The sequence below is a fragment of the Vidua chalybeata genome, chromosome 7 (assembly GCF_026979565.1).
Source record: "Vidua chalybeata isolate OUT-0048 chromosome 7, bVidCha1 merged haplotype, whole genome shotgun sequence".
NCBI classification, from domain to species: domain Eukaryota; kingdom Metazoa; phylum Chordata; class Aves; order Passeriformes; family Viduidae; genus Vidua; species Vidua chalybeata.
The window spans coordinates 37,728,432-37,751,559 of record NC_071536.1 but is presented as its reverse complement, the minus strand read 5'-3'; the positions used below and the strand labels follow the sequence as shown (position 1 = coordinate 37,751,559).

At 42.7% G+C, this 23,128-nt stretch overlaps 1 protein-coding gene across 1 annotated transcript in view; it reads left to right on the top strand.

Annotated features, from left to right (window-relative positions):
• The window catches only part of NEB (nebulin), a 102,578-nt gene that overhangs the window by 14,464 nt on the left and 64,986 nt on the right, over positions 1 to 23,128 (top strand). Inside the window, exons 21-61 of the mRNA XM_053947585.1 lie at positions 120 to 227; positions 389 to 700; positions 1,081 to 1,287; positions 1,568 to 1,672; positions 2,274 to 2,381; positions 2,587 to 2,898; positions 3,082 to 3,288; positions 3,699 to 3,803; positions 4,604 to 4,711; positions 5,659 to 5,970; positions 6,165 to 6,368; positions 6,829 to 6,933; positions 7,272 to 7,379; positions 7,757 to 8,068; positions 8,386 to 8,589; positions 8,931 to 9,035; positions 9,128 to 9,235; positions 10,154 to 10,465; positions 10,790 to 10,993; positions 11,335 to 11,439; positions 11,532 to 11,639; positions 11,803 to 12,114; positions 12,770 to 12,973; positions 13,319 to 13,423; positions 13,516 to 13,623; positions 13,787 to 14,098; positions 14,547 to 14,750; positions 15,104 to 15,208; positions 15,301 to 15,408; positions 15,575 to 15,886; positions 16,191 to 16,394; positions 16,660 to 16,764; positions 17,451 to 17,558; positions 18,113 to 18,424; positions 18,851 to 19,054; positions 19,367 to 19,471; positions 19,953 to 20,060; positions 20,939 to 21,250; positions 21,666 to 21,869; positions 22,429 to 22,533; positions 23,017 to 23,124. Of these exons, the coding sequence (XP_053803560.1) occupies positions 120 to 227; positions 389 to 700; positions 1,081 to 1,287; positions 1,568 to 1,672; positions 2,274 to 2,381; positions 2,587 to 2,898; positions 3,082 to 3,288; positions 3,699 to 3,803; positions 4,604 to 4,711; positions 5,659 to 5,970; positions 6,165 to 6,368; positions 6,829 to 6,933; positions 7,272 to 7,379; positions 7,757 to 8,068; positions 8,386 to 8,589; positions 8,931 to 9,035; positions 9,128 to 9,235; positions 10,154 to 10,465; positions 10,790 to 10,993; positions 11,335 to 11,439; positions 11,532 to 11,639; positions 11,803 to 12,114; positions 12,770 to 12,973; positions 13,319 to 13,423; positions 13,516 to 13,623; positions 13,787 to 14,098; positions 14,547 to 14,750; positions 15,104 to 15,208; positions 15,301 to 15,408; positions 15,575 to 15,886; positions 16,191 to 16,394; positions 16,660 to 16,764; positions 17,451 to 17,558; positions 18,113 to 18,424; positions 18,851 to 19,054; positions 19,367 to 19,471; positions 19,953 to 20,060; positions 20,939 to 21,250; positions 21,666 to 21,869; positions 22,429 to 22,533; positions 23,017 to 23,124 (7,404 nt within the window). The remainder of the gene's footprint in view (positions 1 to 119; positions 228 to 388; positions 701 to 1,080; positions 1,288 to 1,567; positions 1,673 to 2,273; positions 2,382 to 2,586; positions 2,899 to 3,081; positions 3,289 to 3,698; positions 3,804 to 4,603; positions 4,712 to 5,658; positions 5,971 to 6,164; positions 6,369 to 6,828; positions 6,934 to 7,271; positions 7,380 to 7,756; positions 8,069 to 8,385; positions 8,590 to 8,930; positions 9,036 to 9,127; positions 9,236 to 10,153; positions 10,466 to 10,789; positions 10,994 to 11,334; positions 11,440 to 11,531; positions 11,640 to 11,802; positions 12,115 to 12,769; positions 12,974 to 13,318; positions 13,424 to 13,515; positions 13,624 to 13,786; positions 14,099 to 14,546; positions 14,751 to 15,103; positions 15,209 to 15,300; positions 15,409 to 15,574; positions 15,887 to 16,190; positions 16,395 to 16,659; positions 16,765 to 17,450; positions 17,559 to 18,112; positions 18,425 to 18,850; positions 19,055 to 19,366; positions 19,472 to 19,952; positions 20,061 to 20,938; positions 21,251 to 21,665; positions 21,870 to 22,428; positions 22,534 to 23,016; positions 23,125 to 23,128) is intronic.

Below are 23,128 nucleotides of genomic sequence, written 5' to 3'. Positions count from 1 at the left end.
GTTGCTGTGCTCACCGTGGGCCTCCAGTGCCTCGCTGTCATTTTAATGCCTTGTTTGAAAATATTTAACTTCAGAGTTCTGCCTTCATGACACCTGTTCTCTTTCACATCTGAACTTAGAAACTTTACAAAGCTGGATGGGAGGAGGACAAGAAGAAGGGTTATGACTTGCAGCCAGATGCAATTCCAATAAAAGCAGCCAAGAGCTCCAGGGACATCGCGAGCGACGTGAGTCTGGTTGTGTGATGCCATTCTGTGACTTTATTTAAATTAAATGACTAAACCTGAGATCTTGTGATCTGTTTTTTTTTTTTCCAGTGATAAAACAGAGCTTAATATTACATTTTTAAATTGAGGTTTTTGCTGTTCTTTCTCTTTCCTGCTCTCAGTATAAATACAAACTGGCCTACGAGAAGGCCAAAGGGAAGCACATCGGCTTCCGCAGCCTGGAGGACGACCCCAAGCTGGTGCACTTCATGCAGGTGGCCAAGATGCAATCTGACAGGGAGTACAAAAAGGGTTATGAGAAGGCCAAGACTAATTTCCACACTCCAGTTGACATGGTCAGCGTGGTGGCAGCCAAGAAAGCTCAGGAAGTGGCTACAAATGCAAACTACAAGAACATAATCCACACCTACAATGTCCTGCCAGATGCTATGAGCATTGAATTGGCCAAAAACATGATGCAGTTACAAAGTGATGTAAGTAAGATGTTCTTCAGCCTCTGCATTGTGAATAGAAAGATACTTAGCTTATGAAAAAAACACTGTAAGATAAACAGTATTATTTTGTTAGTGGAATTAGGTCAGGTATCTGTGCAAATGTAGTAAATTTTACATGCTTTTCAACAATTACAGCTGTTTTATTTTTCTTAGACTCTGAAATATTTAATTAATGAATTTGAGCTTAGAAATAAGCAATTTTATGAATATTTACTCCATCAGGCTCTTCAGGAGCAATAGTTATGTGCAGACCAAGACAGGAAAAGCATCACTTTTTCTTAATGCATTTTACCTTGTACTTCCAAATTTATGAACTATTTTACCCTTCATATTGGTTTTTATCTACTTTCTGCCTGCAGAATCAATACAAAGCAGAGTATGATGAAACTATGAAGGGTGTTGGGTGGCTCCCACTGGGCTCCCTGGAAGCTGAGAAGAACAAAAAAGCCATGGAGATTGTGAGTGAGAAGAAATATCGCCAGCATCCAGACAAGTTGAAGTACTCTGTTCCTATGGATTCCATGAACATGGTCTTGGCTTTAAATAATGCCAAAATTATGGATGAGGTAAGAAAGTGCTCATCAGAATTCATTTCAGAAGTGGGCAACAGTCTGCATCTGATTTAATAGTCAACCCTATTGTATGCAGAGCTTTAGAAAACATGATTTTATTTTGTAGCTAATGAATGTGCTTTAAATGCTAAAATAAAAAGATAAAGCTTGCTGTCATGGTAGTAACACATCATTGTCAAGGCAGTTTGGATTTTAAGTGGAAAATAGTATTTTAAATTGTTTTATTTAGTAATAACAACAGATGTTCAGGTCTCTAATTTTTTAATCCTTCCAGCACAAGTACAAACAAGCCTGGGAAGAAGACAAAAAGAAAATTCACATCACCCCAGATATTCCACAGATTGCTTTAGCAAAAGCAAATGCATTCAATTTAAGTGAAGTGAGTATTGTTTTTAAGGCCGTGACCTTGCTCTTATTTTTTGATTAAGAATAAGTGAGATGAGAGCATGCAAAAGTCTCACCTTGCTAGCCTGTAGTAATTTCACAAAACCTATTAATTTTCCTTTTCCCTGCTTCCTTCCCCAAAATTAGATACCCAGAATTGCCAAGAAAAAGCCATGTTTACAGTCAGGTTCTGAAGTGTTCGTGTAGACCATTAAAATATAACAGTTGCTAATAGAATACAGTAGACTTTGAGTGCTGTTCATGTTTGTTACTGTATTTATTATTTCATTATTGATTATTTTATTTCCCCATGCACAAAGTTTTGTTCAAGGTTCAAAATTGTAGGTAGCGCCTGTTTTTTTCTGGTAAAAGATGACATTTTTGGTTTTGGTAGCCAGTTATTAAATCTGCATATGCTAAATAAAGTATTGCTTGTAATTATGCACATCTGCCATGTGGGCAGGAATAGACATTTTTATCTCTTTTTATTTTTTAAGATGACATCCTTATAGATGTAACTTTTCACTAGTATTTGTGCATGTGGAAAACACGTACATTTTTGCATTTTAAAAAGATGTTTCTTTTTCTTTTTGCAGAAAATGTACAGATCTTCATTTGAAGAAACCAGGAAGAAAGGATATGATCTCAGGGCTGATGCTATTCCTGTCAAAGCTGCCAAAGCTTCCAGGGATATTGCCAGTGATGTAAGTTCTTGGGAGAAAAAATGGGCAGGGACAGCTTCCACTATCTCAGGATGCTCCAGCTGGCCTTGGACACTTCCAGGATCCAGGGGCAGCCACAGCTTCTCTGGGCACCCTGAGCCAGGGCCTCAGCACCCTCATAAGGAAGAATTTTCCCCTTAATTTCAAATCTAAATGAATCAAAGTCTCTGTTTCTGTTCTCTTTCAGTATAAATACAAATTAGGGTACGAACAAGACAAGGGGAAACTCGTTGGCTTCCGCAGCCTCCAGGATGATCCCAAACTTGTCCATTGCATGCAAGTGGCCAAGATGCAGTCGGACAGGGAGTACAAGAAGGCCTATGAGGCGAGCAAGACTCGTTACCAGACACCTTCTGATACCCTCAGCGTGGTGGCAGCCAAGGAGGCCCAGGACCGTGTCACCAACACCAACTACAAGCGCCTGATCCACCAGTACATGCTCCTGCCAGATGCAATGAGTCTGGAGCTGTACAGAAACATGAATCAGATCCAAAGTGATGTAAGTTTTCTTCTTGTGACTTTTGTTTTTACGTCGTTTGGGAAGGACAGGATTATTTTTTATGAGCTGTCTTCTTTTTGTGGCTTTTGTTTTTCCATCTCAGCCGTGTTTTGGAAAGAACTGGATTATTCTGTATGGGCTGTTTGTATATTGTCAACTTTTCTTTTATGTCCTGTTTGGCAGAATGAGTACAAGCAGGATTACAAGGAGTGGTTCAGGGGGATTGGTTGGAGTCCCATTGGTTCTCTGGATGTGGAGAAATCAAAGAAAGCCACGGAGATTGCGAGCGATCGGAAGTACCGCCAGCACCCCAGCATGTTCCCCTTCACCAAACAGAACGATGCCATGGACCTGGTCCTTGCAAAGCAGAATGCAAATATCATGAACAAAGTGAGTATTTAGGGGAAAAGCTTCACGTCTCATCCATTCCAACAACCACTCTGTAAATCTCTGTCACACCTTTATGTGGCAGCATTCTCCTGGGAAAAACAACTGTCACAGACTCCTTTCATTTTTTTTTCTCAATGAAACAGCATTGCTTAAAGAAATCTTTTCTCATTTTACTCCAACCTCTATTCATCCCATTCTTATATAGAATTTATTGGTCCTGAAAATCTTGATAGTTTGGTTTCATTAGAAGCTGATTTCGGATTAGGTCATTAATTCATAAAATAAATCTGAGTCAGCACCTTCACCTTTTTACTCATTCATATCCAAATGGAAAGATGAAAACCCTGGGACAAAAAGAACCATCTTTTGTCATTTATATTAACACATCTGATGTAACTTTCTGTCCATAGCATGCTTATACCCAAGCCTGGGAGAAGGATAAAACTCAGGTCCATGTGATGCCAGACACACCAGATATTCTACAGGCAAAACAGAACAAGACAAACTACAGTCAGGTAGAGTATTTTGATACATCTTATCAACATTTAAAATTAATATCTACTGGAGATTCAGACCACAGGCAAGAATTTCACGTGGGTAGTATTTTCAGAGGAAAATAAGTACCAGCTTCAGGCTAGCAAATGAACAGACTAAATTGCATTATAATGTGTAGAAAATATAAGTCCTGCTTTTGAAGTCTGGAAGTGCATAGTCTATACTCTATGCTTTGCATAGAATTCAGTCATGTTAAAAATTCCTTACTATAAAATTACAAGTTAATTGTGTATATTTTTAACCTAACCTATGGGAAGAAGTAGATGCAGTAATTCCAGCTTTTCTCTCTGCTTTCAGATAGGAGAAAGTGACAATTGTGCCAGTAGAAAACACTCAGGTTTTGCTTTGCATCATTGCTCAGAGGCAAATCTTTGACTTAAGAATGCCTGTACTTAAAATCAACTGTGCACAAACTGACTTGACTGTTAAATGGCTTCATGAAAACCTTATTAAATTAAGGCAATCAAGAAGTGTTCAGTTATCTCAGATGTATGTGTTTCAAATTCTCCAGAAGGGTTTCAAATCAAGATAAGCTATAGTAGGAAGCTGCTGAATAGTGAAAAACTATTTAGTCCCTCTCCTAAGCCTTGGAAGACCAGCATTCCTTGTTTATCAGTTTCCTATTTCTCAGTTGCCATTCTAGCAGCCCTTCTCTCATAACTGAAGCCTGTGAGGTGACCAGAATTTGGATCATTAGTGTATCTAAATAGCAGGTGACATACATATTACTGGTTTTAATTAATATTGTTTTCAATTTTAGAAACTCTACAAGCTTGGCTGGGAGGAAATGATAAAGAAAGGCTATGACCTCACACCTGAAGCCATGTCAGTGAAAGCTGCCAAAGCTTCAAGGGACATTGCAAGTGATGTAAGCAGCATTTTAACTCAGTGTGACATGCACTGACCTGGTTGTTACAACCTACAGAGTCCCAGTAAATTGAGATACACCTCTCTGCTAAGATGTGGCTTGGAGTCAAAACCAACATTGCTGACAAAACCCCTTCCTGAGCTGTTTTTGTCTAGTTTGACAAGGGTTTCTCTGGCACCTTAACAAGTCCAAAGTTTGGTCCATTCATGGCTGGTCATAAAAAGGGAGGAGTTTTCTGCTCTTTAGGCTGCTTCATTTTCAGAGCAGCAGCAAATTTGGTCCGATTAGCTAAGCCCAGTGCCTATCCAGAGAAATCCTCATTACAACTCTGAAACAGATGTGGTGACACATGGACTGCTGTTACCATAACTTGGTACAAATACACCTCCTGCATTTGTTTTATTTTTAGGCACAGAGAATTTATTAATTCTCTATATTTTATTAATCATTAGGAAATGTTTCCTGTGCTTAAGTATCTTTGTATTTCATAATTTTTCATTGTTGATGATGTTATTCATCAAAATATTTCAGTATCAGGGAGTTCTGGGTCAGAGGGCACAGGAGACCATTCCTATTGCCACGCTCTCTTCCTTTCCAGGGACTTTCTTTCCCAGGGACAGCATTCACTGACACCAAGTCATACCCATTAGTCAAGGGGCTGCTAAAACTTTACATGAGAGGCCATAACAAGTTGCTTATTTATAGAATCATAGAATCACAAAATGCTTTGGGTTGGAAGGGACGTGAAGGATTATTCAGTTCCACCCTTTCTGGGGACAGGGCCACACTCCGCTATCCCAGGTTGCTCCAAACCCCATCCAACCTGGCCTTGGACACTTCCAGGGGTAATTTCATGAGGGACATTAAGATGAGGGAATATATTGGTGTGTTTTGTCACTTACATGTTTGTCACTGTGGTTTGAGTGGTGCCACCTTTGCCATTGCAGTTCAAGTACAAAGAAGGATACCGCAAGCAGCAGGGACATCACATCGGATTCCGCAGCTTGCAGGATGACCCCAAGATGTTGTGGTCCATGCAAGTCGCTAAAATGCAGAGTGAGAGGGAGTACAAGAAAGACTTTGAAAAGTGGAAGACCAAGTTCAATATGCCTGTGGATATGCTAGGCTTCCTTCTGGCCAAGAAGTGTCAGGAGCTGGTCAGTGATGTGGACTACAAACACATTCTGCACCGCTGGACTTGTCTGCCAGACCAGGTCGATGTCACCGAGGCAAAGAGGGTCAGCGAGCTGCAGAGTGATGTAAGCTCCCTCTGGGTTGAATTCACTTATTTCCATGTAAAATAATTACTGCTGATTGGAAAGTATCTTTGATGACTCGCTTTTGATATCAGTATAGATCAGATTGGAGCTAAACTGCCAGTTAGACTTTTCATAGGGTTTAATCAATGCACAGTGAAATAATCTGCTATGGTTTTGATTTTCACCCTTAACAGAACCTGTATAAGTCAGATCTGCAGTGGCTCAGAGGCATTGGATGGAGTCCTTTGGGATCTCTGGAAGCTGAAAAGAACAAGAAAGCTTCTGAAATACTGAGTGACAAGAAGTACAGGCAGCACCCAGACACTATTAAGTTCACAAGTATCCCAGATGCCATGGATGTTGTTTTGGCAAAATCTAATGCCAAAAATAGGAGTGATGTAAGTGGCCTCTAGAAACAGAACGTGGGACTCAATAAATGAATACATTAATGTACATTTTATAAAGGATCTCTAGTTCACAACATGTACTTAAAATATCCAGATAGCAGGTGTTTATATTCAGGGCCTCACTGCTCTTTGTGCCTTGTTCAGAACGTGAAGATCTTGAGTGCTGATGATTTACTCAGTATAACTGCAAATAAGACCTTTAGTAGGCAGTATGTAAATATGTTGTTTTACTGCTGTTTCCTTGGCATTACATGGATGTAAAGAAGAAAAAAAGGCTCTATTTCAGTAAGAAGTCATTGTGTTATTTGATTTTACTATCTTATCATGTTTACATCCCTAATTTTTGCTTAGTACATCTTTTCTTTGCTAATCCAGAGAAAAGGTGAACTGAAATTACTGCTGTACAGGTGAATCTTGGATCAGACCAGGTTTTTGTTTGTGTCTCTTTCAGATACTCTACAGGGAAGCTTGGAACAAGGACAAGACTAAGATTCACATCATGCCTGATACGCCTGAAATTTTGTTGGCTAAATCAAACCTGATTAACACAAGTGATGTAAGTTTGCATTTGAAACTGGGTATAGAGAATCACAGGGTTGTATTACTCACCTCTACAGAAAGCTCTGGGAATAATTCAGATTAATGTATTTGCTATAAGAAAGTTTTGATCTTCAATGAAATAATCAGAAAACATTTAAATTGTAATTTTAAAATATTTTATATCCAAGGGTACAAAATGCCTGTCATTAATAGCAAGGTATGGAGTTTAATTAATTAAACTGTGTTTGGAAACCCATGTTTTCTTTTCAATAGCCAGAGGTGGAAAGTTGTAGCACTGAAAAACTCTCTAGAGAGTTTTATCTGCATTAATTCCTTTGAATCTTTCTCTAACAGAAACATTACAAGGTAGGATATGAAGAGCTAAAGAAGAAAGGCTATGACCTCCCTCCTGATGCCATCCCCCTCCAGGCAGCCAAGGCATCCCGAGACATAGCCAGCGAGGTGGGTCCTGCAGAGGGAAAATCAGAGTGGGGCACTGAGGGGGCACATAATCTTGGATAAAAATAGTTTCTATTTAACAGGAGGAGATATATAAAATTTTAACACTGTTGTGTTGCTGCCAACCTCAAAGATTGTGTAATTCTTACCGGTGTAAAGCTAATTAAATTAAGTACAATAATATAAAGATGATAGTATATAGCCATGAAGAATCCCATAGTATCTCCTGGATGTAATAACAAATGATAAAAACTTTGGGAAAAAACAGAAGCAAGTTAAAATATGTTAGATTCAAGATGATTAACTACTGCATTAACAGCAGAGGAACTGAAATGGCAGCTTGGAAAGAAGTGGTAATTGTTGCTTCTGTGTTCAATTAGTACAAGTACAAAACCGCATACAGAAAACAGCTGGGCCACCACATCGGGGCCAGGAACATCGAGGACGACCCCAAGATGATGTGGTCAATGCACGTGGCCAAGATCCAGAGTGACAGGGAGTACAAGAAAGCCTTTGAGAAGTCCAAGACAAGGTTCAGCAGCCCTGTGGACATGCTGGGAGTGGTGTTGGCCAAGAAATGCCAGGAGCTGGTCAGTGATGCCGATTACCGGCACCCTCTGCACCGCTGGACGTGCCTGCCCGACCAGAACGATGTTGTCCATGCCAAGACAGTGTACGACCTGCAGAGTGATGTGAGTTGTTCTTTACAGGCTGTGTGACAGCCTTGGGTTGTCTGTCCTGTATTCTGTTCTAGATGAGAAAGAGGAGTCTGTGTGGCAGGGAAAGAGCAATGGAGTCAATTTTTTTCTTGAGGAGAATCAGCAGTTGGGAAAAACAAATGCTGAGAGCAGTGGAGAGCCTTAGGGGATGGGTCCAAACACTGAATGGGTGGCTGGTGGGTTGACCCAGTGGAATATTTTCCATTCAGGAGAATATCCATTGGTAGGAGTTGGGATTTCTTGGAGTGAGGAGGTTGCTGAGCTGTTTGTGTCCTTTCCTGTCCTTGCAGAACGTGTACAAGTCTGACCTGCAGTGGCTGAGGGGCATTGGCTGGTCCCCAATTGGGTCATTGGACGTTGAGAAGAACAAGAGGGCGAGCGAGATCCTGAGTGACAAGAAGTACCGGCAGCACCCAGACACCATCAAATTCACGAGCCTTCCTGACTCAATGCCCATGGTGCTGGCAAAGCACAACTCCAAAATCATGGACCAAGTGAGAATTCCTTGTCTTTGCATCTTGATGAGCATCTTCCCTTCCCAGGATGTTCTTCTGTGTCTTTCCATGACCTGGGTTCTTCAAGGGGGATACTGCACCCTCTTGCCTGAGGGATTTATGTTCCTTGTTTGAAATAAAAGGCTCTTTTGGAGCAGTAAAGAGGTACAGTGTGGAAAGGAAAAGGGTGAAGCATGAGAAGGTTTTGGAGAAAGTAAAGGTGTTCCTGGGTCAGTGCAAAGTAGAGGCCTCTTGCTTTGGTTTGTGGCCCCAATTTGCTCACTGAGTTTGTTTCCCTGAACCTGTGTGCTCTTACCTCCCTCTGTGCTCCTCGTTTCCAGCGCTCGTACATCTCAGCCTGGGAGAAGGACAAAACCAGCATTCACATCATGCCGGACACCCCTGGGATCCTGCTGGCCCAGCAGAACAAAGTGAACTTCAGCGAGGTGGGTGGTTGTTGAGGGTGCAGGGTGTGTCCCTGGGCGCTGCCGTGTGCGGGCAGCAGCGTTGTCTGAGGGCCTGGTGGTGTCTGTTGCAGAAACTGTACAAGCAGGCGATGGAGGAGGAGAAGAAGAAGGGCTACGACATGCGGGCAGATGCCATTCCCATCAAGTCTGCCAAAGCCTCCCGGGACATCGCCAGTGATGTGAGTGCACAGCAGCCCTCGTGGCACACGCTGTCAGACAGGTGCCATGTGGTGGTAATTGAACTCAGGGATTGCAAATGAGCCAAATGGAGACAACAGATCCATTACCTCTCTGTGCCCTTCATTTGTCCATCAAAGTTTTTGTTCACACTGTGCACCTGTAGCTGTCCGTGCAATTATGGGTGTGCACTGTTGCAAGGTAAGGTGATGTGGAAGGGTAGCTGTGGGAGCTGGGTGATGGCCATAGCTCAGAGCAGGGTCCCTCCTGGCCTTATGAGTGCATCTCCTCGTGCAAGAGCCTGGAATTCTGAGGTGTTGGGCTGCCCTCAGCATTGCCCATCTGCCTGGCCCTGACTCTAGCCCTGGCACAGCTGAGCTGTGCATGAGGAAAGAAAACCCAAACCAAGTTTTCATTTAAAAATTAAAGATGTATAAAAATAATATTTTTTTGCTACTTCTAGGTATTAATACAAAATTGCATCCTGTATGTGTTTGCTGTCTTTATTTAATCTTTCCCGCAAGTCACTGTGTAGTTACATTTTATTGCCTCAGTAGTTTGAGTTGATTTGGCCATTGTGCTTGAAGATCAGGAAATGATTCTTTATGTAGGGGGTATTAATTGAACTTCAGGTCTTTATTATAGCTTTCATGATTTAGAGAGTTCTCTTCCTCTCAGATACTGACCTGTACCTCTAAATATATAGGCCAGGAAGAGTCTTGGAAAATGTGAGTTTTACCAGAAGGATATTGCGTGGATTTTTTTCTAGCTGTACACTGTAGGTCATCAGCTGAGCACTTTCACACTTTAAACTCTCTGTGGTTTCAGCTGATAAATTGGCTAGAGATGATGCCAGAGGGGTTGCTAGGAATGTGAAAAAAACTAAAATAATACTCAGTGCATACTGTTTTTTGCTGCAGTACAAGTACAAGGAAGGGTATCGCAAACAGCTGGGCCACCACATCGGGGCCAGGAACATCGAGGATGACCCCAAGATGATGTGGTCAATGCACGTGGCCAAGATCCAGAGTGACAGGGAGTACAAGAAAGCCTTTGAGAAGTCCAAGACCAACTTCAGCAGCCCTGTGGACATGCTGGGAATTGTGTTGGCCAAGAAATGCCAAGAGCTGGTCAGTGATGCCGATTACCGGCACCCTCTGCACCGCTGGACGTGCCTGCCCGACCAGAACGATGTTGTCCATGCCAAGACAGTGTACGACCTGCAGAGTGATGTGAGTTGTTCTTTACAGGCTGTGTGACAGCCTTGGGTTGTCTGTCCTGTATTCTTTCTACTGTTGGAGGAGAGGTGTGTGTGTCAGGGGAAGGGCAACAGATTGAACTCCTCGTTCTCTGGGGAACCAAGGATTGGCAAGTCTGGGGTGCAGATAAAAATGGTATGAAGAGCCCTAGGAGATGGGTACAGCCATTAAATGGGTGGCTGGTGGATTGATCCAGTGGAATGTGCTCCATTAAGTGGAGCTTCCCGTGGTAGGAGATGAGGTTGCTTGGAGTGAGGAATTTGCTAAGTTGCTTTGTGTCCTTTCCTGTCCTTGCAGAACGTGTACAAGTCTGACCTGCAGTGGCTGAGGGGCATTGGCTGGTCCCCAATTGGGTCATTGGACGTTGAGAAGAACAAGAGGGCGAGCGAGATCCTGAGTGACAAGAAGTACCGGCAGCACCCAGACACCATCAAATTCACGAGCCTTCCTGACTCAATGCCCATGGTGCTGGCAAAGCACAACTCCAAAATCATGGACCAAGTGAGAATTCCTTGTCTTTGCATCTTGATGAGCATCTTCCCTTCCCAGGATGTTGTTCTATGTCTTTCCATGACCTGGGTTCTTCAACGGGGATACTGCACCCTCTTGCCTGAGGGATTTATGTTCCTTGTTTGAAATAAAAGGCTCTTTTGGAGCAGTAAAGAGGTACAGTGTGGAAAGGAAAAGGGTGAAGCATGAGAAGGTTTTGGAGAAAGTAAAGGTGTTCCTGGGTCAGTGCAAAGTAGAGGCCTCTTGCTTTGGTTTGTGGCCCCAATTTGCTCACTGAGTTTGTTTCCCTGAACCTGTGTGCTCTTACCTCCCTCTGTGCTCCTCGTTTCCAGCGCTCGTACATCTCAGCCTGGGAGAAGGACAAAACCAGCATTCACATCATGCCGGACACCCCTGGGATCCTGCTGGCCCAGCAGAACAAAGTGAACTTCAGTGAGGTGGGTGGCTGTTGAGGGTGCAGGGTGTGTCCCTGGGCGCTGCCGTGTGCGGGCAGCAGCGTTGTCTGAGGGCCTGGTGGTGTCTGTTGCAGAAACTGTACAAGCAGGCGATGGAGGAGGAGAAGAAGAAGGGCTACGACATGCGGGCAGATGCCATTCCCATCAAGTCTGCCAAAGCCTCCCGGGACATCGCCAGTGATGTGAGTGCACAGCAGCCCTCGTGGCACACACTGGGGCAGCGTCTTTTCTCACTTTAAAATCTCTGTGGTTTCAACTGTGTATTTCCTGGAGGTGGTGCCTCAGGGTTTTTGGTGATATAAAAAACCCTAAACTAACACTCATTGATCATTTTTTTGTCCATAGTACAAGTACAAGGAAGGGTATCGCAAACAGCTGGGCCACCACATCGGGGCCAGGAACATTGAGGATGACCCCAAGATGATGTGGTCGATGCACGTGGCCAAGATCCAGAGTGACAGGGAGTACAAGAAAGCCTTTGAGAAGTCCAAGACGAACTTCAGCAGCCCTGTGGACATGCTGGGAGTGGTGTTGGCCAAGAAATGCCAGGAGCTGGTCAGTGATGCCGATTACCGGCACCCTCTGCACCGCTGGACGTGCCTGCCCGACCAGAACGATGTTGTCCATGCCAAGACAGTGTACGACCTGCAGAGTGATGTGAGTTGTTCTTCACTGGCTCTGTTGCAGCCTCATGTCTCTCTTGTGTTCTGTTTCTCTGCTGGAAGAGGTCCTTGTGGGGTTAATAATTCTTGGCTGATTTGGAGGGACTGAGGTAGTGTTGTGGCACTTCTTGTCATGGTCGCTCAGCGATGATGTTTGTGTGGGCTCATGCTTCATGGTCACAGAAAAATCCTTTCTTGCCATGAAGATTTTATGGGGAGACTTGTGACTGAGTCCTTCAGTACAGTAAGGCAGGGGAAGGGCAACAGAGTAAAATATTTCCCTTTGGAGGACCAATTGTAGCAGTGGCAAGCCCTGGGTTCAATGGTACATGGCACAGAGGGCCTTGGGTGATGTAAGGCACCTCCCATGCCTCTGCCAGCTGCAGAATGCCAAATGCAGCAGGTCTTTGCTGGGAATACTAAGAAAATAGAGAGGTAGGGTGGTGGATTACTTGGCAGGTACTTGTGCTGTTGCAGGAGAGGGGAGCCAGGTGTGGGGAATGGATCTTCATGGGAGTCTCATTCCTGGCATCCGGTGGGTTGACCCAGGGAAAGGTGTTTCATTTGGTAGAGTGTCCCGAGGAAGGAGATGAGGTTGCTTGGAGTGAGGAATTTGCTAAGTTGCTTTGTGTCCTTTCCTGTCCTTGCAGAACGTGTACAAGTCTGACCTGCAGTGGCTGAGGGGCATTGGCTGGTCCCCAATTGGATCATTGGACGTTGAGAAGAACAAGAGGGCGAGCGAGATCCTGAGTGACAAGAAGTATCGGCAGCACCCAGACACCATCAAATTCACGAGCCTTCCTGACTCAATGCCCATGGTGCTGGCAAAGCACAACTCTGAAATCATGAACCAAGTGAGAATTCCTTGTGTTTGCACCCTGAAGGAAATGAGCATCTTCCTTTCCCAGGATGTTGTTCTATGTCCTTCCATGGCTACGGTTGTGCAAGGGGCGAAAATCCCTCTTGCCTCAAGGATTTGTATTCCTTGTTTGGCATGAAATTTTGATTTGCATGGTTGGAGCAGTAATGGGTTACATTGTGGAAAAGGGTGAAGCATTAGAAAGGTTTGGGGAAAGTAAAGGGGTTCCTGGGTCAATGCAAAGTAGAGGCCTCTTGCTTTAGTTCATGGAGCCAATCTTCTCACTGGGTTTGTTTCCCTGAACCTGTGTGCTCTTGTTTCCTGTTGTCCTCGTTTCCAGCGCTCGTACATCTCAGCCTGGGAGAAGGACAAAACCAGCATTCACATCATGCCGGACACCCCTGGGATCCTGCTGGCCCAGCAGAACAAAGTGAACTTCAGCGAGGTGGGTGGTTGTTGAGGGTGCAGGGTGTGTCCCTGGGCGCTGCCGTGTGCGGGCAGCAGCGTTGTCTGAGGGCCTGGTGGTGTCTGTTGCAGAAACTGTACAAGCAGGCGATGGAGGAGGAGAAGAAGAAGGGCTACGACATGCGGGCAGATGCCATTCCCATCAAGTCTGCCAAAGCCTCCCGGGACATCGCCAGTGATGTGAGTGCACAGCAGCCCTCGTGGCACACACTGGGGCAGCGTCTTTTCTCACTTTAAAATCTCTGTGGTTTCAGCTGTGTATTTCCTGGAGGTGGTGCCACAGGGTTTTTGGTGATATAAAAAACCCTAAACTAACACTCATTGAACATTTTTTTGTCCTTAGTACAAGTACAAGGAAGGGTATCGCAAACAGCTGGGCCACCACATCGGGGCCAGGAACATCGAGGATGACCCCAAGATGATGTGGTCAATGCACGTGGCCAAGATTCAGAGTGACAGGGAGTACAAGAAAGCCTTTGAGAAGTCCAAGACGAACTTCAGCAGCCCTGTGGACATGCTGGGAGTGGTGTTGGCCAAGAAATGCCAGGAGCTGGTCAGTGATGCCGATTACCGTCACCCTCTGCACCGCTGGACGTGCCTGCCCGACCAGAACGATGTTGTCCATGCCAAGACAGTGTACGACCTGCAGAGTGATGTGAGTTGTTCTTTACAGGCTGTGTGACAGCCTTGGGTTGTGTATCCTCCTTTTTGAGGAGGTCTGTGCGGCAAAGGAAGGTCAAGGGAATTCAAATACTTGTCTTCTGGAGAACCAAGAGTTGTCAAAGGCAAAAGCAAGAAATTGTGCAGCTGAGAATGGTATGAAGAGCCTTAGGAGATGGAATAAAAGGCTCTTCCTATGTCTCTGCCAGATGCAGATTGGCAAATGGGGTAGGTCTTTGCCTGCAATACCAAGAAGATAGAAGGAGAAGATTTGTGAATTGCTTGATAGCCTCAGACAGGTTTCTGGGAGCTGAACTTATCCAGAGTCACTTTTGTGGCCCAAGCTGGAGGGTTGACCCAGTGGAACATGTTCCATTAAGTGGAGTTTCCAGTAGTAGGAGATGAGGTTGCTGAGCTGTTTGTGTCCTTTCCTGTCCTTGCAGAACGTGTACAAGTCTGACCTGCAGTGGCTGAGGGGCATTGGCTGGTCCCCAATTGGGTCATTGGACGTTGAGAAGAACAAGAGGGCGAGCGAGATCCTGAGTGACAAGAAGTACCGGCAGCACCCAGACACCATCAAATTCACGAGCCTTCCTGACTCGATGCCCATGGTGCTGGCAAAGCACAACTCTGAAATCATGAACCAAGTGAGAATTCCTTGTGTTTGCACCCTGAAGGAAATGAGCATCTTCCTTTCCCAGGATGTTGTTCTATGTCCTTCCAAGGCTCAGGTTGTGCAAGGGGCGAAAATCCCTCTTGCCTCAAGGATTTGTATTCCTTGTTTGAGTTGAAATTCTCATTTGCATGGTTGGAGCAGTAATGGGTTACATTGTGGAAAAGAAAAGAGTGAAGCATTAGAAAGGTTTGGAGAAAGTAAAGGTGTTCCTGGGTCAGTGCAAAGTAGAGGCCTCTTGCTTTGGTTTGTGGCCCCAATTTGCTCATTGAGTTTGTTTCCCTAAACCTGTGTGCTCTTACCTCCCTCTGTGCTCCTCGTTTCCAGCGCTCGTACATCTCAGCCTGGGAGAAGGACAAAACCAGCATTCACATCATGCCGGACACCCCTGGGATCCTGCTGGCCCAGCAGAACAAAGTGAACTTCAGTGAGGTGGGTGGCTGTTGAGGGTGCAGGGTGTGTCCCTGGGCGCTGCCGTGTGCGGGCAGCAGCGTTGTCTGAGGGCCTGGTGGTGTCTGTTGCAGAAACTGTACAAGCAGGCGATGGAGGAGGAGAAGAAGAAGGGCTACGACATGCGGGCAGATGCCATTCCCATCAAGTCTGCCAAAGCCTCCCGGGACATCGCCAGTGATGTGAGTGCACAGCAGCCCTCGTGGCACACTCTGGGGCTGAATCCTTTCTTTCTTTAAAATCTCTGTGGTTTCAGCTGCTATATTTTCTGGAGGTGGTGTCACAGGGGTTGCTGGGGTCATCTAAAAACCCTAAACTAACACTCATTGATCATTTTTTTGTCCATAGTACAAGTACAAGGAAGGGTATCGCAAACAGCTGGGCCACCACATCGGGGCCAGGAACATTGAGGATGACCCCAAGATGATGTGGTCGATGCACGTGGCCAAGATCCAGAGTGACAGGGAGTACAAGAAGGACTTTGAGAAGTCCAAGACAAGGTTCAGCAGCCCTGTGGACATGCTGGGAGTGGTGTTGGCCAAGAAATGCCAGGAGCTGGTCAGTGATGCCGATTACCGGCACTACCTCCATGAATGGACTTGTCTGCCAGACCAGAATGATGTGATCCATGCTAAGCAAGCCTATGACCTCCAGAGTGATGTGAGTACTTGCTGATAAGTCCTGGATTACCGAAATATTTGTAATTTCCTTGGAATATAAACTAGAGAATTTGTTCTCATATAGTATTTTTTCTCGTTGTGTTTTTTTCCCTGTTCAAAGCAAGGCCATTATATTTTGAGCAGTGAAAGAATCTGAATGTAACGGCATTATGAAGGTTTATTTACATCCAAACAGCAGAATTGGCTCCATATCATCCTTCATAATTGGGAATTGGAATATATCTAAATGCTGATTAACATATAACGGGGAAATTTTTAACTGCTGCCTTTATATTTTGTAACAGAACTGCTACAAGTCTGACCTTGAGTGGCTGCGGGGCATTGGCTGGGTCCCAATTGGTTCCTTGGAAGTTGAGAAGGCCAAGAAGGCAGGGGAGATCCTGAGTGACAAAATTTACCGCCAGCATCCAGACACCATCAAGTTCACCAGCATCCCAGATTCTCTCCCGATGGTGCTGGCCAAGCAGAATGCAGACACCATGAACAAGGTGAGTCTGGATTTCATCAGGTAACTCATCATCAATCTCTGCCTAAACCCCTGAGACAGGACTGGGACCCCAGACTTGTGCCTGTGCTGTGAGATTTCAGCACTGTAAGGCTGTAAAAATGTAAGTTCCATTTTTGGTAGTCAGTGGGAAACTTGTTTTCATCAAGAGCTGATTTAGTAATATCTTCCTAGAGAATTACTAAGTTATTTTGCCACAGTTATCAATTGTGAATGTCTCCAAATACTCTGCTGTGTTTCTCCTGCAGCGTTTGTACACTGAAGCCTGGGATAAAGACAAGACACAAATCCACATCATGCCTGACACGCCTGAAATCACACTGGCAAGAGAGAACAAGAAGAACTACAGTCTGGTGAGTGTGGGAGCTCTCCAAATGCTACTGCTCTGTGTCATGGCTGGATCAGGACTGTTCTTGGAAACCTTCTAGAGATGGCACTATCAGTTTCCTTAAGTAACTCCCATATTTATCCAAGAAATTGTGACTTTAAAAAAATGTATATTTGTAGTAATGCATACATAGAACAGTGAGCACTGATGAGAAGAAATTCCGTAAATTCCACATGAGTTGTGTGTTTCCACTGAGTTTTTGGGGAGTCATTCCTGCCAGTGTGCATAATGTTGGGAAGGCAAAAAATTAGTACCAGAACGGTAATTACCAGCATAATTCTGAAAAGGTGTGATACTAGTGTTCAACATTATTTTAGGCAAACAAGTTCACATCAGTAAGCCATATCAGTGGTTTTAAAAAGTAAGTTTTACTCCATGTGTATAGAAGAAAAGTTTAGCTCTAAATTGTAGTCAATGTTACATTATTTAAAGAAGTAAAATAAGAATTAATTAACAAATGTATTTAGTAAAGGTCTTCCTTTGACATGAATTTGTATCAGCTACTGATCTGAGGTTTTGAGTTTTAAGGTAGATAAGACTGGGTATAACAAATCTAAACACAATTATTAGATCTACTTCCAAGCAGTTTGTTTTGCATACAGTATAACATATGGAACTAACATGAGTCCCACTGTTTAATTCTTCATCTAGAAACAATACAGACAGGCCATGGAAGATGCAAAGAAGAAAGGCTATGATTTGAGAGCTGATGCCATCCCCATCCAAGCAGCCAAAGCATCCAGGCAAATTGCCAGTGATGTAAGAATCTAACTTTTTGTTTCTTTCTATGTTGACATCTCTCCTCTGCAACCTGAAAATTATCAGCTGGATCCTGCAGAAGGCACTGCAGTTAAACTGTGACCTTAAGTAGTAGATTTTTGCAAGAAAATTATCATATATGTTAAAAAAAATAAATTTGATAATTATAAGGACAATATAATGCTGCTATCATGATAATTGTATAGCTCATAGCCCTATATGTGTAAATAAGTATTTACAGTATGTGTATCATTATATGTAATAAGGATTAAATGCATTTATTAAGACCAGGATTATCTCTCACTAATATTAGTAAAGCACATTTCTTCAAATAGGAAAATGATAAAAAATTTCTGTTTAGGGTTCTAACTCAAATAGCAAAAAACTTTAGTCCTGGAATATTATTAGCATGAGAATTGATTTGACTGTTTGGGTTTTTTTTTTTAATGGTAGGTTATAGATAAGTTTGGAAAGGTTATTGCTAGAAATATTTAATATGAGTAACTGATATTTACAGATGATGCAGAAATGTAATATCCTGGTTTGTGTTTCAGTACAAGTACAAGGAAGGGTATCGCAAGCAGCTGGGCCACCACATCGGGGCCAGGAACATCGAGGACGACCCCAAGATGATGTGGTCGATGCACGTGGCCAAGATCCAGAGTGACAGGGAGTACAAGAAGGACTTTGAGAAGTCCAAGACAAGGTTCAGCAGCCCCGTGGACATGCTGGGAATTGTGTTGGCCAAGAAGTGCCAAGGGCTGGTCAGTGACGTTGACTACCGGCACTACCTGCACCAGTGGATCTGCCTGCCCGACCAGAACGACGTGATCCACGCCAAGCAAGCCTACGAGCTGCAGAGTGATGTGAGTCCTCTGGCATTTGATTTTTGCTGAGGAATGAGTTTATTTTACATAGTTGGATCAGGCCATCTTGTTTTGATGTGGTAGAACCAGCATTTTGAGATTTATTTTTTAAATTTTGTGGCTGTTTGAAACTAAGCTCTCCAACAGGATGTGTTTACTAATTGATGCTTCAATGAAATCCTCTAACTCCAGAATTGCTATCTATCATTTACCATTCTGTGAAAGTTGGATAATGGCTTCACCCTTAATATAGTGGAAATGCAGTTGTTTTTTCTGTATTTTCTCTTGTACTTTGAATTTATTTAAATTAATTGTTGACAGTGAGGTTACTTATTGGTGAACTATTCACCATGTAAGTTGCATTATGGTTATTATTGATAGAATAACAAGTGTGGGTGATTTTTTTTTTTTTCTGTTTTTTAACAGAACTGCTACAAATCTGACCTGGAATGGCTGCGGGGCATTGGCTGGGTCCCAATTGGTTCCTTGGAAGTTGAGAAAGCCAAGAAGGCAGGGGAGATCCTGAGTGATAAAATTTACCGCCAGCGTCCGGACACCATCAAGTTCACCAGTGTCACGGATTCCCTGGAGATGGTGCTGGCCAAGCAGAACGCAGACACCATGAACAAGGTGAGTCCTGATCCCTCGGGGTGACACATCAGGGGTGTCTGCCTCAGCCCTGGAGGCAGGACTGGGAATGAACTGAGCACAAGCAATGCTCATTTATTTATTCTTTCTCCTTAATCAATGTGGTGTTTTTAAAATGTTACATTTCCACAAGTCAATCCTCCTTTTGTCAATACTGTCTTTTCCTAATTACCTAACTGATTATCCCTGTTACATTTCCTATATTTTAATTTGGTATGGTCTATGTTTTCCCTGATTATTGAGATTAACCTGGTTTTGAATGCTGTATCAGTCTCTTAATGTTTTCTTTTTTAGCGTTTGTACACTGAAGCGTGGAACAAAGACAAGACCACGATTCATGTCATGCCTGACACCCCAGAAATCCTGCTGGCCAAACAAAACAGAGTGAACTACAGTGAGGTGAGTGCAACTGAAATCTGAGACAATTAACTTGTACTTCTGACAAGTACACTTTTGTCACCTTAGAATTTTATTAATTTTAAAATATTGTCAAGTTGTTTATTTTCACAAATGGTCTGTTCCCATGCTGAAATCAGAGTTGTTAGAGAAATTGAACTCCTGGATATCTAATTGGGCTACTGAAATATATTATCCCCCAAAAATTAAGAATAATTTCTACAGCAAGGTATGGAAATAACTAGTTTTGCTTTGCTTTTCCTCAGTTATTCCCATTTTCCACGCATCTACAATAAAAATACAAGTTCTTTGAAATCCACAATTTTTTATTTTCTAGTGAATATAGAGTTGGGCTGAAGATGTTTAGGTTGACTGAAAGTCAACACTATTGTTTAGGGGCTTGAATAGTTTTATTACTCAGATGTGCTGAACTGAAATGCTATTTTGTTTTTGAAACTCAATTGTGATTTTTTTTTTCTCACAGAAAATGTACAAACTGGCCTTGGAGGAGTCAAAGAAGAAGGGCTATGATCTGCGTTTTGATGCCATTCCCATCCAGTCTGCCAAAGCCTCCAGGGAGATTGCCAGTGAGGTGAGCAGCAAATCTATGGATTTGGTAATGGAAAAGAATCATAATGTTTGCTACTCTCATACTTCATCAAATAGATAATATTGAAATATATTTTCATAGTGATCCTTTGTAATGATTCCACTACATTGCCTTTAGTGCATGGAAGAAAGGGGAGCCAGTATTTTTATCGTGAGGAATATATCAGTGTAATAAATAAATATAATAATGTGAAGATTATTAATATGCCCCCTGCAATACTTCTGTTGATGTCCATGGATATTCAAGCAGCTTGATCAAAAAGGTGTATGAACCAATTATAGAGTTTGTCAGGTTAATTACTGATTCAAGCAATATTTCTGTTCAAGTGTCATAATGAAATTCAAGATGTCTGAACATAAAAACAGGGATAAACTATACAATGACTATGATAGCTTGTGCTTCTGGTAAGGCAACATCACTGAGAGATGGAGGATAACAGATTTTTATGCTCTTTGTTTACTCTCAAGTTGAGTATTTCAACTCTTTATATTCACAGTAAATCATATGGTCTTAATCAAGGAGTTTTATAAAAAGTTTGTAAAGTAAGTTAAAATTTAAAATTTAATCTTAATAGTAAAAGAATGTGAAGTACCAGACCTGTTGGAATGTGACATTAAACGTTTAGTGATTGAAAGCGTGTTATATAAAAACTCCTAGGTAACTATATCTGTTAAAAAAAGCTTCTTATGTGAAAATTAATCCCAGAGCAGAAAGACATCATATATTTATCTTTACAAAACAATGAGTACGTTAATCTGTTAGAATTACTCATTAATTTGTCAATTACCAAGTTAAATTACCAATTTAAATTACCAAGTCATTTAAATTTTACCAAGTAATTTAAATCCCTTCTGTTTCAGTACAAGTACAAGGAAGGGTATCGCAAGCAGCTGGGCCACCACATCGGGGCCAGGAACATCGAGGACGACCCCAAGATGATGTGGTCAATGCATGTGGCCAAGATCCAGAGTGACAGGGAGTACAAGAAGGACTTTGAGAAATCCAAGACAAGGTTCAGCAGCCCCGTGGACATGCTGGGAATTGTGTTGGCCAAGAAGTGCCAGCAGCTGGTGAGCGACGCCGACTACCGGCACTACCTGCACCAGTGGATCTGCCTGCCCGACCAGAACGACGTGATCCACGCCAAGCAAGCCTACGACCTCCAGAGTGATGTGAGTCCTCTGGCATTTGATTTTTGCTGAGGAATGAGTTTATTTTACATAGTTGGTTCAGGCCATCTTGTTCTGATGTGGTAGAACCAACTTCTTGAGATCTATTTTTAAGTTTCACTGTTAACTGATGCTAATATAGAGGTTATATTAACTAACTGATATTTCAATGAAAATCTGTAATTCCAGGATTTGGACCATTTATCATTTACCATTCTGTGACAGTTGGATAATGGCTTCACCCTTAATGTAGGTGAAATGCTGTCATTTTTTCCATAATTTTCTTTACAGCTTTGAATTTGTTTGAATGAAGAGCTGATAGGAAGGTTACTTTCCTTTGGAAAGATGCACTCCGTAACATACAGTATTATTATTATTTTATTAAAATAACCTGTGTAATTTTTTTTTCTTGTAACAGAACTGCTACAAATCTGACCTGGAATGGCTGCGGGGCATTGGCTGGGTCCCAATTGGTTCCTTGGAAGTTGAGAAAGCCAAGAAGGCAGGGGAGATCCTGAGTGACAAAATTTACCGCCAGCGTCCGGACACCATCAAGTTCACCAGTGTCACGGATTCCCTGGAGATGGTGCTGGCCAAGCAGAACGCAGACACCATGAACAAGGTGAGTTCTGATCCCTTGGGGTGACACATCAGGGGTGTCTGCCTCAGCCCTGGAGGCAGGACTGGGGATGAACTGAGCACAGGCAATGCTGCAGTTCAGGCATTATGCATTTTCAATCGGTGTGCTCTTTTTATTTCACTCATAACTTTATGGTCAGGTATTGGAAGACTGAAATTTGTGTAATATTCTGCATTTAAATCTTTTCCTTGGCATGTGTGTGCATTGGGCACTAATAATGCTTTGGTTTATTCATTATTCTGAAGCAATGTGGCAGTTTCCTTAATGTTTTTAAACTCCCTCAGATAAAGTCTCCTTTTGTTGATGTTACTTTTACCAGATTAACACATAACTGAATATCCATACTATATTTTATAGTGTCATAAAATGGTTTTGGTTAGAATGGACATTAAAGATCATTTTGTCCAGCCCCCTGCCATGGGAAGGGACAATTTCCACTCGACCAGTTTCCTATCATTTTAATTAATGTGTTTTCCATGATTAATGAGATATTAACCTGGTTTGGAATGCCGTATCAATCTCTTAATGTTTTCTTTTTTAGCGTTTGTACACTGAAGCGTGGAACAAAGACAAGACCACGATTCATGTCATGCCTGACACCCCAGAAATCCTGCTGGCCAAACAAAACAGAGTGAACTACAGTGAGGTGAGTGCAACTGGACAGCTGAGATAGTTAAAGGGTTTCTGATAAGTATACTTTTGTCACCTTTGATTTTTTATTAATGGTAAAATATTGTCAGGTTGTTTATTTTCACAAATGGTCTGTTCCCATGCTGAAATCAGAGTTGTTCTTCCACAAAAATATTTTTTCATTAAAAATATATTATCCCACAAAAACTAGAAATAATTTCTACAGGAAGTTGTGGAAATAGGTTATTTAGTTTTTTAAATGTTCCAGTCTTTGCATTCCCTAAATTATTTCCATTTTCCAAACATCTACGATAAAATTACAAGGTCTTTGAAATCTGGTGGGTTTTTTTTTTTCTTTTCTAGAGAACAGTATTTAAATTGTCTGAAGAGGAACAATATTGTTCATTGGACTTCATTTGTTTTACTGCACAGTTGTACTGAACTGAGATGCAATTTTGAATTTTGTTTTTTGTAACTGAGATGTGACCCTTTCTCACAGAAAATGTACAAACTGGCCTTGGAGGAGTCGAAGAAGAAGGGCTATGATTTGCGTTTTGATGCCATTCCCATTCAGTCTGCCAAAGCCTCCAGGGAGATTGCCAGTGAGGTGA